Raw genomic sequence first — 17303 nt, 5'->3', positions numbered from 1 at the left:
TAATGCTCACAGTGTCCGATGTATAGGTTGTTCTTATAGCAGAATTGGCATAGTTATATATGTATTATATACAGGAATTAAACAATGAGTCTCTTGGCAAAGATGTAATCAGATTAAGAGTATGTGCTCAATCTTCAGTCCAACCACAAAGATAATCATGGCCCTTCGCTGGCGGCAAGTTGAACCAACACTTCGTGTACTGAATAGGATTGTCAATGTCCAAATCGTCATGATCAGGAACAGTCGCATCCTTGATGGTGCATTCCTCAGGAACATTACCAGAGAACGAGAAACACCGGTCTGGGTTGTCGATCCTATACTTGACGCAATCGTAGTTGTTCTTGAGAGCTGCTTCAAAGTCGAAAATATAGCTCTTGAGCGTCTTGAGGTCGTCGCCTTTGAAATTGAATACCCCGCTGATACTTCCAACGCCGTTGGGTTCCCAACCGAAGCAAATACAGCGCTGAAGCAGATGTCAGAATACTCAGATTCGATCAAGGAATAGAATGCTTTACCTTGTCATGCCAGATACAACCTTCCATGTGATCGTTGCAAACTTGCTCAGACATATCTACTTGAGTAGAGATCGAACCAACGCCGCCGTGATGCAATGTGAATGTTAGCCATGGATTGAAAGAGTAAGTTCTACGATTAGTTACCTTCGAACATTTAGTGTCTTCCTGATTATCCGAAAATCTATGTTAGTATTACCGCCCTTTATCAATGGAAGCTAGGGTAGCAACTTACGTCACTGACCATGAGATTGTAATTAGCCTTGTTTCTAGACTTCATGGCCTTGACAACCGCGAACTCATTCTATAGCCAGTCGTTAGCGGAACATACAGATGAGATCCCAAAGTTGAGGACTGACCCATTTGCTGTGCACCTGTTCGATATATGTCTTCATCGCGGGTTTCGTAATGTCCTTACTCAACCAGTCGGCGTCCTTGAAGAAGTCATACACATACTCCGTCATCTTATCATCGCTCCATCCTTTGGGGGGCACACCACCGAAGATATGCCCCACAAACCCCTTGGTAGAGTTCATGACATTGTTGAACATGTTACCATAAGCTATCTCAAGCTTGTCATTCAGTGTTTCTGGCGACACTGTCTCTTCCCAGCTCGTACCTGCTCCCATAGCTGTAAAGATACCAGCAAACGAAGTCATCGTGCCGGTCAAGAGGGGCTTAGCGGCACCAAAGCCTGCTAATGAAGTCAGGATACCAATGAGCATGTTGAGAAAGTCGCTGTTCTCTTCCTGCGGTGGAGTGCCGTATTCGCTGACGATTGCCTTGATGCCAGAGGAGAGTTGCCCGATGGCATCTTCTACAGTCTCCATCCAGAACGCGTTGAACCCGTCAAAGAGATTGCCGATCTGGAGGTGCATGTAGAACGCCTGAGGTGGGGTATATGTCTTGCACGATTTGGCGGCCGGCCCGGGACAGTTTGATGAGCTCAAGGCGGTGCAATCAAAAGTCGAACCGCCTTGCTCACCATCGGCTATGACTTGCTGGAAGAACTTATCCGACCAGTCTTTAGCTCCGTTGTCGTGAATCCACTTCTTCCACCAGTCAGCTGCACCGCTGTCTTTCCAGGTCTTGTGAACCACGTCGATATCGTCAGTCTGGAACTTATAGCTGCAAACCTCGCCGCTGTGATCTTCGCCTTTACCGGGAAGGTCAATAATTGGAATGTCGTCGCCTACGGATCCGCCGCCTGTCTTGGGCAGCCTAGGGTCCGCTGCAGTAGGTTAGCATACATGGTGGTCTGGCGGAAACAACCACGAGGGGCTCTTACTTGTCGGGGGACTGTCATCTCCACCAGTTGAGCTACACCGGTTCCAGTATGTCCAAGCCTGAAGGGTATTATCAGCCAAACACCCTCTGTAAAGTCATTCCCAGGCAAAACATATACCTTGTTCGTTTGAGGATCAACCTTGACTAGATCCGCGCGACCTTGACCACCTTGGTTCGTAAAGTGCTGACAACAATGATCAGCCAGCCAGCATAACCACCGCCTCAAATGGTCAACTTACCATGTTTTCGCCTCTGTCAATAGGGTTGTAAAGCATGCCACGATTTGTCCAAGAAAATGAGCTGCCCCCTTGAGCCTTGTGCCCATTGTTTGTAAAGACATCAACGGCGCCCGTGTACTTATCAACATGAAGAAGGTCAGCTCGTCCAGACGCTTCGACGTCCGCAAATCGTATGTTGGCGCGGTCCCTTGAAGAATCATCAGCTGTGATAGTGAAGGACGATTGTTATCGGGACGACATACCATCCTTCAGAAAACTTAATCTGGCCGACGTTTTCCAAGCCGTTGGCTTTATTGAGCCAACCAGTGATACGACCATTCTTCTCGATGCACAGGGCATCAGCCCGACCATCACCGCTGAGTCTTTGGTTAGTTCTGGACCTAAACAACTCACAAGAGGCATGTAGACGAAACCCAAGTGTACTTACTCAATGTCATGGAATCTCATTCCCAGATCGAAAATACCAACGCCCCAGCCTTGGTTACAGTCCGTCGCACCAACGGCTGTACCACTGTCAAACGAAATGCGGTCAGCTCCCTTGTCGTACTGATTCTTGTAGACCGTCAAATGTCCGGTTGCCTTGTTCTGCACAATCACATCGCATCTCCCATCACCAGTCCAGTCAGCCAAGTGGATACCGTTTCGTGGCCCAGGAACCGTGAGTTCAATCTTGGTGTTATGTCCCCATGCAGGCGGTGAGTGGATGTTGGCATTGATCTCAGCGGCATGACCGTCTTGGTAGATCCAGACATAATCATCGCTGCCAGAACCACGCATGTCGCAGTAGTAGTTGCCATCAGCCTTGAGCTTGGTTCCACCGGCGCCTTGGTTCTGCCAGACAACAACGTCGTAGTACTCCTTTTCCTCTTTGAGGAAGATGTAGTCCAAACGGTTGGAGCCGTAGATACGTCCGAACTTGATGCTGTCTTGGATACCAGTTACGGCTTGACCAGCATGGGTTTGGCCCGCAGATCTCCAATTTGGCACCTATTTGCATTTGTTAGCATGGATATCTTTCTCTCTCGATTCTTTACTGTACGCGTGACGTACTATGCCGCTGCCAGTGCCCCTATTGTTGATCCATGTACTGACTTGACCATGATCACCGATATACATGACATCGCTCCGGAAACTGTATAGGGATATCAGTAAATCTCTTGCCGGCATGAGAAGAAGATGGGTGATGGGGTATCGTACTCTCCGTTGAGGTCGGCTGCCGATTTTGTTAGCATGCTAATCAAGGAGCAATGTGGGAACAAGACTTGCTAATAATTATGCCGGCCTTGTCGGGTTGGCCAATGTTGAAGACAGTGCCACGGATGCCATTGGCTGTACTGAACCCTTGCCATTGAGGCTTGTCGCCCCAGCCACCATTCCGAGAGCACCTAGAGTTGTCAGTCACGAGCTACCATCCTCAGGGTGAACATACGCAATCTCGCCTGCAGATTTGAGCAAGCAAAAGTCTGCTCTTCCGTCCCCATCGATATCTGATCTTGGGGTCAGTGAAACTGGTTTGATGAAGATATTCGAGGGAGGGTTGGTGACAACTGACCTGCGATGCGTACATCGGTGGCTTTAAGACCACCGAAATCGCCAATGACCTGCCCAATGCTCTCGAACTTGGGAGGGTTTCCGCCTCGGTTAAGCGAAACCCATACAGCGTTCTCCTTGATGCAGAAGAAGTCGTCCAAACCGTCGTTGTTCTAGTCGAATTGTCAGTCTAGGCCAGCACGAAACGGTGTTGCGAGGCAATTACAAAATCGGCGAATGAGTAACCTGTTCAATGCATGATTAGTAGAGCTCGGAAAGCAGAGAACCACGAAGTACTCACGAGGGCCCAGATCACAGTCCATGTCAACGTTGAACTGAACCGACTTATCAAACTTGCCTCCTCCCAAGTTTTGTCGAAACCAGTACGCATTCTTGTCTTTGGTGTTATGGTAGACACGGATCCAATCATCAAGAGAAGCCGATCGTTCTGCATTCGGGTCACCCTTGACAATGTTCGCGAAGAAGATATGCCAGGGGATCGCGTCAGTAATGGACTTTGGATCACTCCCCTTGTCGATCTTTGCGCTCTCAATAACACCCTTCGAAGTGCTCTTGTGAGCGTAGTTACCATCATCATGACCGCTGCCCATCTGAGATTGACCAGGTAGCCCCGCGTTGCCAGCAACCTTCTTGCACTGGTTGCTCTGGCCACTGGCTGCATCGTCGATCTTGTCAACTTTTGCTGGTGCCTGGATCTGGTCTTCGATCTTGCTGATGGCGTCCCACCAGACACCAGCAAACATCTTGTAGCCATCGTCAGTGGGATGATCTTTGTCAGGTCCAATGTCGTCCATAGACATGACGCTTCGTACGTCGGCGAGGGCGATGCGAGCTCCTTTGTAGCCAGCTGCGACACTTCTGATTTGCTTGCTAATATTGTCGCTGCAAGCATTCCTTGACGAGTCTTTGTTTAGGAGGAGCGTTGATAGGATTACTGTCACGCCAGGTACGCTGTTAAAGATGTCGTCTACCAGGCTTTTCGTTCGTTCGCCGGCTTTGCTGGGGTCGCCTCCCGAGTTGCAGTCGTTCCTAACCAGTTAGTTGGGCATATGGAGGCCGTTAGCTAGATGGACTCACAATCCAGCGTTGATAAGGACCAGGTTTGGCTTCATCCACTTGCTCTCAGTCCATGCGCCATGGACGGACTCAATGGTCCAACCAGGATGGCCCTCGTTGTCCTAGCAAATATTAACCATGTCTCCACTGGAGCAATAACCTTCCTGTGGCTTACCGAGTCTGCCATAGTACCATCTCTCTCTGACCCAACCATGTTGACCTTCCAGCCACTGAAACGGAGCTGAGCCCGAAGCCATTTACGATAGCCGTTGCCGTCACTAGACTTGTAGCCTTGGGTAATGGAAGCACCAAGTGGCATCACTCTTAGATAAAAGTCTTTAGCAGCTCTGCGATCAAGTCCGGAACTCTGATCAACTGTGGCAGTCAGGTTGTCGAGTTCATTCGGGTCTAGGTCGGTAACTCTCGGCGCCTCTCGAGACCCTTGCCCTCTCACGTCCAGACGAATGACGTCGGGCGCATTTCCGTTCCCATAGGGTAAGATGCCATCCGAGTGATGAGAAGCGCTTGCGTGGGTGTAAAGAAGAATACCAAGTATGGTTGAGACGGCGGCATGGCCGCTGCGAAGTACCCGCATGTTCACGTCCCGATGAACTTAGCTAGGAAAGAGGCTTAAATAATATAACAGAGCTCCGGAATACGTGAACTATGTAGTTTTATATTAATTTCAACTTTCGCAACGGGTCTCTCGCGGAATTTCCATTATAGGCCATACGTATTTCTGCGGCCGAACATCAAACGACGGTCAATGGATTCGATCCTACGATGGTTGAGATCACCATGCCATTGTATCTGACTAAGATAAATATATCTATGGGTCCGCAAATCTTGGCATTGTCCGTTCCCATCCTTCTATGATTGGGTTGTTCGTTCCGGCCCTTCCATCATTGGCTTGCTTACAAGCGAGACATGGATGGGAAAATATCCATACGATTACTGAACGCAGCATCCAACTCATGAACAACTAAATTTGGCTGGAACCTTTGCACTTCTTCCTTCTTCCTTCATCTTCAAGTTGCCTCCGTGTGACAATTCATTTAGTCTGTCTTGTCGATATACCTCGGCACCTGAATTTAGACAAAAGTGGACTTATGGCCGATTATTCTAGACTTTGGAGGCAATCAGAAGAAAAGACGGTAATAACATCTTCATTAAGCGGCTTTTAGTAGCTTTCTGACAATGTACTCCACAGTATTGTAATTATGTACACGCTTTAGTAGTTCATAATGGGTCAATGGTCTTGTATTGAAAGAGAGACCTGACATTGATCGCGTCTTACTATTCTCTTGGCCCCGTTCTTCGTCCTTCGCTGGGTGAAACAAGCGTACCAGACAGATTTCGCTGTAAAAGCAGTCTGCTAGGTGAGGTGGACTGCCTCTCCTAATTCCCAATTTAACATTAACCCCACAGACGACCTACAGAGCCTGTCAGAGAGATTGCCTTATGACTTGACAACCTTACAGGGCTGTGTTAGAAATAGGAGCATTACCACGTGCGCCGCCTTGCATCCTCGCATGTCAAACCACCAGTCAACCATGCGCCTTTCCTGAGGTCGGCTATTCCGGGAATGAGAGGGTGATACTACCTAAGCAGCGTCTTTTATCCTTGTTGATTGGCTGAGCTTTGATTGATATGTTGCCTGCCAAGACTCCCGTTCGGCACTTATATCCGTGAACTCAATCTCACCTAAGACGGAGAGTTAATCTTACCTAAGTCGGGAGAGGCGCTCGAAATCGATCAATTGAACCCTGTCGCTAGAGTCTAACTTTGCTATATGAGCTGGACAGAGTGGAACCATGCAAATTGAAGGGGCAGATATCATCAGTTTCACTGATAACGAACAGTCCAGAGCATGTCAGATCACGCCTCTCAGAAGGGAAATTGTCATTCTTTGCAAGCAGTGAAAGAAACACGTTACTGGTCCACTATACTTGCTAGCAGTAGATGAAACCCCTTTCCTCTTTTCTCTGTCTGTATACATAGCGCACAAGTCTTGAACTAGCTGTTGGCTTCACATGCCGCCATGTCTTGCATCCCTCAATGCGCCTCTACAAGTGACAGGCAGGAAAGCAACTTCACAAATCTACCTCTACGTCCCTTGTGATCGCCTTCTCCTCACATCCCTCCCCATCAATAAACATCTCCCGAAGCCTTTGCCTTGAAATGCGAGGGAAGTAGTAGGTGTGCCTCCCCGGACCCCTCCTCAAATTTTCAATCTCACCTGCGATATTACCAACTTCTTCGCGTCTATGACCCGCATGAACACCAAAATTCATATGTTCCTTCCAGAGTGGATCATCCCTTCTTAGACAAGTCCCAAGGTCTTTCCACGATGTCATGACGATAAAGTTCGCGCACGAGTTTTCTGAACGAATGATGTTCACTGCGTAGTCCGTTGAACAGCCGCCGCAAGACCACACCCGACCTTCCAGGGCGCTGTCTAGCCTTGCCCTTGTTTGACAGTTCACCCAGCAATCTCCCTTGTGAGTCCACAGACACTCCTGCAGTTCTTCCCCAGGGAGATCAAAGTCTTGTAACGATGAATGGCGGAATGACCATTGCCCACGAGGCCATTCAAAATCCTTGTCTGGGCTGGAGATGAAAGGATAAAGATCAGCCCACTTAGCATGCCCACAGATCGTGCCAAGTTCGTAGGTCTCAGAAAGAAACCGATGTAAAATTCCAGTTCCCTCAAGAACTTTATGCGTGTCGCGGCCCGCATTTCGTCCAGGAAATAGTACTCTCTGTGACTTTATCAGGACGTGCCCCTCGGCGGAGAAATGTACACTCTGCTGTAGCCGTATAACAAGTTCGTTCTCATCATTGGCATACGGAGCCACAAACTGGACACTTGGTTCTCCAGGAAGTGGCAAGTCCGGCGTGAAATGGTGAGATCTCGATATAGCTGCCATGACATCGAAATGAATCTCTCTCGAAAGGTAAGGCGACATGACCATTCTCTGAAGGGCTAAAGAGCCATTACCGATACATGCTCGCTGGCCTTCCTTTGGGGTGAATCTTCGGCTCTTCCGAGGCTCGTGGAACTTTTGACAGATCTCGCAAAGGACTTCAGAAGGCCACATGTTATTATCTTCGAGTCTGCGAAGAAAAGTCCAACGATCCAGTTGGTTGAGTTTTAGAGCGTTACCGAAAATGCTATGAAGCCAGCTGGATGTGAAGGCGAGGCTTGCACGGTCGATTGGAGCGAGGAGAGTGGCAACTTTGATTAAAGGCTCTGTAGGAAGACTTTGAAGGGTTTTCAGTGGTGTCGACTTTGATTTGGGCTTGCTTATCATGTGAACCCCAGCCACAGTTTCCTTTGCGGGGCGAAGTCTCTTCTTGCTGCTCTCTGAACTATGACCGCTATGGACCAGTTTTGGTCTCAGTATTCGGCTGGGAGAGACAGACGTTCTATGTGACTTGCGGACAGTCAGCTTCTTGAGCTTCTCGAGGAGTCCCATTATGGTGATTTGGTTGATCAAACGAGACAACGATATAGCAGAATGGTTATGGCTGAGACCGTGGAGGGCGGTGTCCTATGATACGGTGTAGTTAGGTTGGTGAATGGTACATAATGAAAAGGAAGAAAGACAAAACGGAGGTTTTGGTTCGTAGTCGCTTATATAAAAGAAATGAATCACTTTAGTGAAAGCGAAAAAAGATACTTTAAATTATATTGCAAAAGATAAGAGGTAAACATGTTCCAGCGCATAAACTCAAGGTAAAACACCCAATACCTAATGCGAGAGCGAAATATAGTTTTTGCTTATTTATTCACCAAACCATAAGTCCCTATAACGGTTTTAGATAAGGTGCGGCGTGCGTTACAAGTGACCGTGCTCTTTTGTGTGAGTTTCGCTTGGAAAATAATATTTTCGAATCATCAGCTTATTACTGCAATCCCGACCTCATAGATGTTCACAAGTACGATAGAGTTAGAGTGTTAGCGAAATTTAAACTCTTGGGCACATTTTCTTCTTATTCTTATATAATTATTCAGTAAGCTTTCATTTTATTAGCCCATAGAAACATTTATTCCCATGCATCTTCCTCATCATCGACTGCATCCTGCTCCTCCTTCTCAGTTTGATCTTCATAGCGTACTTCAAGACTTCCGACACCTGAATCATCTTCAAACGTTGTCAGAGATGCAGAGGTTGATGGACCTTCTCCTCGGAATTGCCTTGGACTCTTCTTCTCTGCTAACTACATACAGTCAGCTATCTTGTACTTCATCGATCAAGCTGCTGGCTTACCCCTCTGATAGGTACCCAGGTGAATCGGATACCATGGAAGAAGACAACATGGCCTTTATCCTTCTGTAACCATTAATCAGTCGATCAGCAAAAATGGACATAGGAACTTACTTCATCACTCTGAGTGCTTATCCAGCCTTCTGCGCTTCCTCCGTGCAGATAACTTCCTTTTGGGGCCACTTCCCCAAATTCAAGAGCCGTTGTACTGAACCCGACATCAACCACCTTGCCTTTAGAGTTCCAGCAATTCACAGATGCATCCTCTGCCGTCCATGTGGAAGTAATTACCCACAAACCATTTTCTCTGACCTCGGGATGTGATTTCACTATGCTTTTTGCGTTCTGCTTCATCCATTGTAAAAGTGGCTCTTTATGATAGTATCGCTCATGGACTACAGGTCCACTGGTGAGGAGTACAGCCCCATGATTCTGGTCTGACTGGAATCTGAAGCAGGCGGAAACATCGAAGGGAAGCGCAGCTGCAGCCAGCATAGGTATTGCTCCAAGGCCGACACTCAAATCTATCGCCCTGCCTCTTGTCTCGTTACCCAGCTTGGGTCCCCATATCTGTTTCTGAGATGGAGCGCGCTTCAAAGTGGTGCTATCGATGGATGACAAACCCGATGGCAGGCTTGACGACGATGTGAGATCTCCAATAGGATTCCAGGCACCAGTCGAGTCAAAGTATCCTACGAAACCAGGCTCAAACTGACTCGAGGGAATTGGCAGGTACAGCGCTGTGCCGAAAGGATGCGCTCGCATGAGCTCGGCATACTTGAGATCCAAAGCTTTGCCCATTATTGTTAGTTGTTTCGAAGCTGTTGATATATGATGGAGGGGTAGCTCAGTTCTTATCTTGGGTAATTGGCAAGGAAGCACAAATACCTCGTATCTCAGCCCGATTTAGCCGACGTGGCGCTAATAGTGTGCCAATATTTATGCACGCAATGTCACATTGCATTTCAGCTTGTGATACTGTACCCTATCAGCGCCGCTGATCGCGTTGCACAAATGGCTCGGCCGTTCGATATTGGATGAAAAAATAAACTCATCAAAGACCCTGCTAAATTCATCCTAAATTGTCCTAATACTGTCTAAATCTTTATGTCGTATATGCCTAATGTTTCAAAAACATTACATACATTAGGATGAAAACCCCGCATCAGAGTCCAGTGGTCATATTTCTTGCTCCTGGTTCTCTCTAGTGCTTGCGCAAGTCGTCTTTCCCCTCTTTTCCGGTCACTAAATGACTGCTCAAGTGCCGACTTCTCACAACACTCACGATGGCATCAGATCTCACAAGTCAGCTCGAACATGCGGCAACATTGATTGCATCCCAGGAGCAAGATGAAGAACTTGTCCCAGATGGCCAATTCTGCCGTAATAAAGATTTTCTCAAAGACGTGGATCCGGAAACCTGCAAGTATATCTATGCTGTAATGCTTTCGGACCGCTCTGAGAGGGCGAGGCGGTTCTCCATGGCAAGTGAAGAAGTGTTGATGACCAGAGGCATCGGGACCAATACCTCCGGTCTGAAGGATGCGGCTACTCTAGGCGCCCTGGCTGTATTCAATGTTCTCAAAAGTGATCCAATGAGAGGAGTCGTCGTCAGCATGTTTGGAAGAGTTCTACGGAGGCAATGGGAGGTTGCAACTCCTGATACCGAATCAGAGGCTCTCGATCGAGCCGTGGAGTATCTCAGAAAGGCTGTTGAATTTGGTCCTCGAGATCAGTCAAACCGAGCATTGCATCTGGATGATCTTGGGGATATTCTGACACAAAGGTACAAGGCCAGTCACCAGGAAGCGGACTTTCAGGATGCGTCTGTTGCATTTCATGATGCGTTGGCAACAGACTTTCCAGGGAAACCGATTTTCTATCTTGGCCTGGCAAAGCTGCAACAGGAAAGGGCCTTATTTGAGAAGGAAGATCAGGAAAGCTTATTTCGCGACAGTATGGCCACACTCCAGCTTGCCGAGGATTCCGTCCCAAGCCAATTCGACTCGACGCCATTTCGATACACCGTTGCAGATATCCATCGTGCTCGCGCCGCATGTTTCGTTCACTTATACGATCTGAATCAAGAAATCGAGAACCTCAGAAAGGCAAAAGCGTCTCTTAACAGGGGTCTTGCAGTTTCCGATGAGAAGCGTTCAAAAGATCGATTCAATTGTCTCATCAACCTCGCGTCGCTACAGCAAAAGCTCAACGAAGAGCAGAATGTCAGAGATCCCTCCGCAGAAATTGGCTATCTGAGGCAGGCCCTTCGTGTTCACCCGAACTCGACAGAGGCGTTGGAAGAATTAGCGAACGCACTTGGTGAGAGAGCTGAACAGAACAATCACCGGGAAACACAGGAGGAAGCAGACAGGCTTGTGGAGCGAATGAATGAGATCCAGATCAATGAACCATCTTCAAAACCACCAGCTCGCCTTATTAGAGAGGCGGGTGCTCATGAAGAGCAATTCAGCAAAACTGGATCCTTACATGAGATTGACCAAGCCATCAAATGCTTACAGGAAGCCCTCGACCACCCAGATTTACAAGGCCATCAACAGATCAACTGTTATCAACAACTCGCCATAGCACTTCTCCTCAGATTCGAAGCGAGAGGGGACAAAGACGATCTGCGTAACGCTTGCCAAGCAAATCTCGATGCACTTCCTTTCCTTAACGACCTCGAAGGCCCGATGAAAGCTCGTTGCTTGAGGGCTTCTGGGAGGACTGCTTTTGTGTCAGCTCAGATTCCGGGACAAGAGCGGTTCATCGACGGTGCTTTAACGGCATTCCTTGCAGCGAAGGACCTAGCGTCACGGACAGACCCTCTTTACCATACTGTCGCGAACGACATTGGAAACGCATACATCGTCAAATGCCAATGCACTGGCGATGCCAAACTTCTGTCTCAGGCCACTGAAGCATATCAAGACGGCCTTGATGCCTGGAAGGAGCAAGGATCTTCTGATAGCGCTATGAGCATCATGTTGACGCATGGCATTGGAAACACGGCCATGTATCAGTTCAAGTTCTCGGGAAGACTGGAAGATATCAACACAGCCATCAAATCCTTCGAGAAATGCCTTGACTCAACCGGGCCTACCGAAGTTCGAGCTGGTTCTCGCACTCGAAGTCTGAGCCACGCTCTTCAGTTGAGATACAATGACACGGAAGACGTCAGGGACGTTGTAAGAGCTGGTCAAATTGTTGAAGACGTTCTAGGCAGAAACCTCAGTCTTCCCCCAGTCGAGATCTCAGCATTGCACAATATGCTGGGAACAGCATATCTTCGCCAATATCATCGAGACGAAGATCTGGGTTTTCTAGCGCAAGCTGAGAAAAACTTCAACAAAGCTCTGTCTTGTGGTTGCACAGACAAATTTTACTTGTTTTCAGCACGGATTAATTTGACGCGCACACTACAGTATAGAGCCAAGAAGACACACAACCTGCGAGACCTTCGCGATGCTCTTGTCAACTTCCAAGAGTGTATTTCAATGGGCGGTATGGACGACATTAATCGTGGAGGACTTTTGATCAACCAAGCAGAATTATTCATCGCGATCTATACTGTTAGTCCTGCTCCATTGAGTACCGTCGCTGCAAATGCCTACCTGATCATGACGGCTCAATTCTCATCGGCACCGGGTATTGCTCGTCATGTACTAGCCTGGATGAAGGTCTACGCTTCCATGTTTGCGCATGTAGTGGCAAAGGATTCAATAGCTGCAAGGAACTATATCCGAGAAGCAGCCGAGGATCTTCCCTTTGCGGTATATGCCTGCACTACCCGAGCTGATCAATTACGCCAAGCTAAGAAGTTTCAAGCTGTGCCGACACTTGCTCTCTGCTTTTCGATTGCCGCTGGAGATTCGTTAGTTGAGGCCCTGCAGCTATACGAGAGAAGTCGATGTGTATTATGGGAGGAGATCCTCAACAAGGGCGTTGATTCTGGTTTGGATAAGCTCAACGAAGTCTTTCCAGACCTTGCACGTCGGTTCATTGAAGCGAGGAACTCTGAGAAGGTTAAGGGTCAGCGTGCAGCTCGCTTCGACCTCGACAAGAGGTTTCTGCAGAGTCAGACAGCCTTCAACAAGTCGACCTCGTTTCAGGAACTGATAGCCGAGATCCGAACGAAAGAAGGGTTCGAAGATTTCTTGAGGCTTCCTCGAGAATACTCGCACTTTCATGAGCTTGCTGAGACTGGTCCAATTGTCATTGTCGAATCGGAACCTCTGGCTGGGGGCTACGCTCTTATTATTACCTCCACGGAGATCCAGAAAATCTCGCTTCCGAAGTTCACTGTCGATGACATCAGGGAGCACAAACAACTCTTTCGCAGTGCCATTGATATGTCGAATGATGGAGATGCGCAAGGTGGGGACCTTCTCCATTATCTACTCACATGGCTCTGGGAAGTAGTAGCAGAACCCATCTTGCTCAGCCTCGGGTATAACGGGTCTCCTAAAGACGGAGATTTACCCAGAGTCTGGTGGTTGACGACGAGCAGCATTAATACTTGGCCTATTCATGCAGCAGGAGATCATCGTCGTGCAGTTGAGACAGGCGAGCCTTGCACAGTGCTTGATCGGTGCGTTCCATCTTACACAAACACCCTTCGAGGCTTGTCATTTGTGAGGGGGCGGGAGAAAGAGATCATGCAACAAAGTGGACATCAAAAAGCTATGTTGGTCAAGATGGAGACAACAGACCACCTTCAGCCACTGCAGCACGCTTCAGCTGAGGTTGATACCATCAACACAATCCTGACCAGCACAGGCTTTCCCACGACAGTCCATGACCGTCCCGTCCGCAAAGAAGCGCTCCTGGGCCTCTTAGACTCCCACATCGCCCATTTCGCCTGCCACGGCAAGGTCGACGACGCAAACCCAGCACGCAGTGGCCTTCTCCTTCGAGATTGGTGGAAACAAGATACAAATGGCGAAATCACAAGAGGAAACGTCCTCGACGTTCAAAGCATGATGTCAGCACCAAAGAAGTTAAACTGTGCTCTCATATATGTATCTGCATGTGAGACGGCTATTACAGGTGATCCAATGCTTCCTGAGGAGTCGATCCATCTTGCTGCTGGGTTCCAAATGGCGGGTGTACCTTGTGTAGTGGCTAGTTTATGGAAAGCAGAGGATGAGACTTGCGGCCTTGTCTCTAAGGTCTTTTATGGGGAGTTGTTGGAAGAAGGGAGGGGTATTACGGGAGATCGGTCTGCTAGAGCGTTAAGATTAGCTGTTCTTGAACAGCGTCAAGCTGGAGTTGATCCGGGATTTTGGGCGACTTGGGTTCACTACGGTCCTTGAAAGTTAGTTCAAGGAGAATCTAATTGATATCTGGTGCTTCTGGCGCGCCTTGCCCTATTGTCCTTTAGAATAAGCAACCCTAACGTTATCCTAAATTTAGAGGACTATGTCCTAAGTTTTGAAATCTTTATTTACCTTGAGAAGAATTTATTATTATATACCTTCTCTCTCGACGGCGCCAGGCACAGCGCCCGTCCGCAGCACCACCACCTCCTCCTCCATCACCAGCCACAGCTCCAACTCCAGCTCCAGCTACATCACCACCACCGGTCCGCTCGCCGCCGCCCGCACACGTTCCTTTGCCGAGTTCGCCAAATCAGAAATCACTCGTGACCGGGCCTTGGTCACTGGAAGGTTCGCAGGATCCTTGGGAGGAGGGACTCCTCGAGGCCAAGAGGAGTAAAAAGACATAAATAGTCAAAGTTTTGAGTCTACAACACTAAACTTATGGTAAAGGTTTATAGTAGCTATCCTAAACTTATGATGAGACCTTGGAGTGACTACACTAAAATTAAGCTAAACTTGGTCTAGCATCACTGTGATTCAGGGCCGAGGGCTTGTTTTCTTTTATCTCCGAGGTATGCAAACACGCTTTCACCTATTAAAACCAGGTCATCGTATAGACAGCCAATTGGATAAAATCGGGATCGACCGAAAGTTAATGTGTGGCGGCGAATGCCGAACTTGACATGGATCGACGGTTTCAGGTGCACAAAACATGTGAAACAGTTCAGCTCATACTCATCCCTTCATAACTAATCTCATACTCGCTATCCAGATAACACCAATACAGTCATTCCCATCAACTCGCAAACTCCACATCGCTCCTATGCAAAAGTATGTACAAATATTTATATACATGTCATCTCATCATCACAAATCTACTTGCGGTAAGTGGTCCAAGCAGTGTGCATGCGGGTCCTCTGACCGGCAGTAAACTCCTCATAGCAAACACTACAATACTTATTAGCAATCGCATCAAACAAAGTTTCGGGAATAACTTACTCATCGGAGTAATCCATAAAGTTGTGGATGGGGTCATCACCAGCCTGGTTAGGGCAACTATCCCGTCGAGCAGGGCATCCACTCGTCTGGCTAGCCTGAGCAGGGGTATCGCTAACCAGATCTCCACCAGTGCAACCATCCTGGAAAGTATGGAAGAGGTTGAACCAATGACCAACCTCGTGGACGGCGGTTCCACCGAGGTTATAAGGAGCCATAGAACCTCCAGGGACGGTCTCAGCGACAATGACGCAACCGTCGCGGATGAATGTCTGAGATCCAGTTGAGACATTGGGCTCGGGGAAGAAGCAGTATCCAAGAGCGTCAAGACCATCAAGCTTAGCAACATCAGTGAAGTACAAGTTGAGAGTCTTGTAATCACCCTGACGAAGCTGCCTCTTCATAGCAACCTCGCCATTACCAGCAGCCCAGTTGGAGTTGGTGGTGAAAGTGGTATCGATGAGGTTGAAGGTAACATCATGAGGACCATAGGCATCGTTCAAGGCCTTGAGTTGGGCTTGGAGCTTGGCCTTGGTGATGTACTTTGAGGAGGATGAAGACACAACGTGGAAGTAGGTGTCGACGGTGATGGAAGATGCAGCGACTTTGGAGATGGACTCGATCTTCTTGAGGTTCTGAGCGTGCTGGACTTGCTCGGGGGTAGGGTCGGCGATGGCGCAGCGAGGAGGAATGGCTCGTCCGGCCAGACCAGCGAGGGCGTTGCCGAAGAAGAGAGCGAGAGCGAGCTTGGAAACCATTGTTGCGGTGATGAGTTGTGAAGAGACAGATGAAGATGAGGATATCGACTATAATCTTTGCAACTACACTTCATATTTATAATGCCCTTCTGTTGTTCTCAATCACAACATACAACGGGCATAATCTATCCATCTTACTATCTCATGGCGATCGTTTCCGATTATGCCATATCTCCGTTCATCCAGATCAAAGGTCCATCCCATCACAGCATAACTACCCATCCTTATCTATCCCAATTCCCCATAAGAGCAACTACACAAGTTATTCCGTTATTTGGACCTGCCATATTGAATCATGAGTGGACAGCTTGCCGCGGTGTCTATTCCGTACATATGCTAGTGTAGAATACACCACGGAAATGGACCCCTGGACCTTCTGTTAAAGGAAACGGCCGCCGTGGAAATACGAGACAGCCGAACTTCGGACGCCAAGAGACCTTCCCGTCTTGGAAGGATCTTCTGCCGACGCACGGGCTTGATCTGGCAGGTCATCCTTGTAAGCTTAAAATGAAGCATTATGGTTAACTACCGAGAGTTGAGAACTTTTGCTAAGCTTATGTTGAGTGATCACATTATCTTGATAGACTGTGGAGATGATACTGGGGTTGAAGCCGATGCCGGCTGGGCAAGTCAATTGAGGTATTCCGGATGAAGGGATGGTGAACTTGCTGCAGAGTCTAACGTCTCAGCATGGTCAAGTCATGAAGGTCAACTTTGACTAGGTAACCCGTTTAAGTTCATCGGCAAGATACTACTAACCATCAGGTTACATAAATAGTACAAAGCTTCGAATGAGTTTCATACATCTCGATGTATGTAACAGCAACTTACTATATCGATTGCAAGTGTTTAGTGTCCGAATGTCTCACTGTAGGGTAGCGATCTAAAACCCTATCACTCCATCTTATCTTATCATTCACCAGATCTCAATTAGACGGCCTAATTAAATCACATACATGGCTAAGCTTGAACCAGCACCCTGCAGGGACTTTTTCATTTGACGTTATCGGCTTGCATATCAATTTCATTTTGTGAATAATTGACAACTGAGATATAAACTCCGTGCATCAATCCAGCCAGTTAGACGTCGTCACATGTAATCCGACAATTTGTCAGAAGAGTCATTAATACCACTTTTGGGAGACAATACTTGGTATGCATTTGTCACATGAAAAAAGCTAAGGTGATAAATCGGCTGTAGTTGAAGGGATTCACAATCAGGTCAAACCGGCTGATTGATCTTAAGTTTATTGATTCATTATTTACCACCAGGGCTCTCTAGTTGGTCTTACATTTCTATCTATACATTTAT

General features: G+C 47.9%; 5 protein-coding genes across 5 annotated transcripts; 1 reads left to right on the top strand and 4 right to left on the bottom strand.

Moving 5' to 3' along the window:
- Positions 1-127: 127 nt before the first annotated feature.
- On the bottom strand, positions 128-5240 carry BKA55DRAFT_719594 (uncharacterized protein; the record flags this gene model as incomplete). Its single annotated transcript, XM_046200971.1, has 19 exons — positions 128-265; positions 326-463; positions 516-680; positions 748-816; positions 872-1743; positions 1801-1858; positions 1918-1983; positions 2039-2225; positions 2281-2394; positions 2466-3025; positions 3089-3170; positions 3236-3251; positions 3296-3423; positions 3468-3525; positions 3591-3741; positions 3795-3814; positions 3870-4618; positions 4667-4767; positions 4821-5240. 19 exons carry the CDS (start codon positions 5238-5240, stop codon positions 128-130), a joined length of 4092 nt encoding a protein of 1363 aa, XP_046041759.1.
- Positions 5241-6738: 1498 nt separating this feature from the next.
- BKA55DRAFT_697818 (uncharacterized protein) lies at positions 6739-8124 on the bottom strand (the record flags this gene model as incomplete). Its single annotated transcript, XM_046200445.1, has 1 exon — positions 6739-8124. The coding sequence occupies one exon, from the start codon at positions 8122-8124 to the stop codon at positions 6739-6741; it is 1386 nt and encodes a 461-aa protein (XP_046041758.1).
- Positions 8125-8622: 498 nt separating this feature from the next.
- BKA55DRAFT_585428 (uncharacterized protein) lies at positions 8623-9756 on the bottom strand. The gene is made up of 3 exons (XM_046194449.1): positions 9031-9756; positions 8920-8982; positions 8623-8869 (listed from the first exon to the last, which is right to left on the bottom strand). Exons 1-3 carry the CDS (start codon positions 9715-9717, stop codon positions 8696-8698), a joined length of 924 nt encoding a protein of 307 aa, XP_046041757.1. The 5' UTR covers positions 9718-9756; the 3' UTR covers positions 8623-8695.
- A 336-nt stretch (positions 9757-10092) lies between these two features.
- Positions 10093-14375, top strand: BKA55DRAFT_585426 (CHAT domain-containing protein). Its single transcript, XM_046194448.1, has one exon. The coding sequence runs from the start codon at positions 10203-10205 to the stop codon at positions 14229-14231; it is 4029 nt and encodes a 1342-aa protein (XP_046041756.1). The 5' UTR covers positions 10093-10202; the 3' UTR covers positions 14232-14375.
- A 563-nt stretch (positions 14376-14938) lies between these two features.
- BKA55DRAFT_585425 (uncharacterized protein) lies at positions 14939-16280 on the bottom strand. The gene has a single exon (XM_046194447.1). The coding sequence runs from the start codon at positions 15989-15991 to the stop codon at positions 15233-15235; it is 759 nt and encodes a 252-aa protein (XP_046041755.1). The 5' UTR covers positions 15992-16280; the 3' UTR covers positions 14939-15232.
- Positions 16281-17303: the final 1023 nt, after the last annotated feature.

This window comes from Fusarium redolens (genome assembly GCF_020744475.1).
Source record: "Fusarium redolens strain MPI-CAGE-AT-0023 chromosome Unknown BKA55scaffold_30, whole genome shotgun sequence".
In the NCBI taxonomy this organism is placed as follows: Eukaryota; Fungi; Ascomycota; class Sordariomycetes; order Hypocreales; family Nectriaceae; genus Fusarium; species Fusarium redolens.
This window is presented reverse-complemented; position numbering and strand designations above follow the sequence as displayed.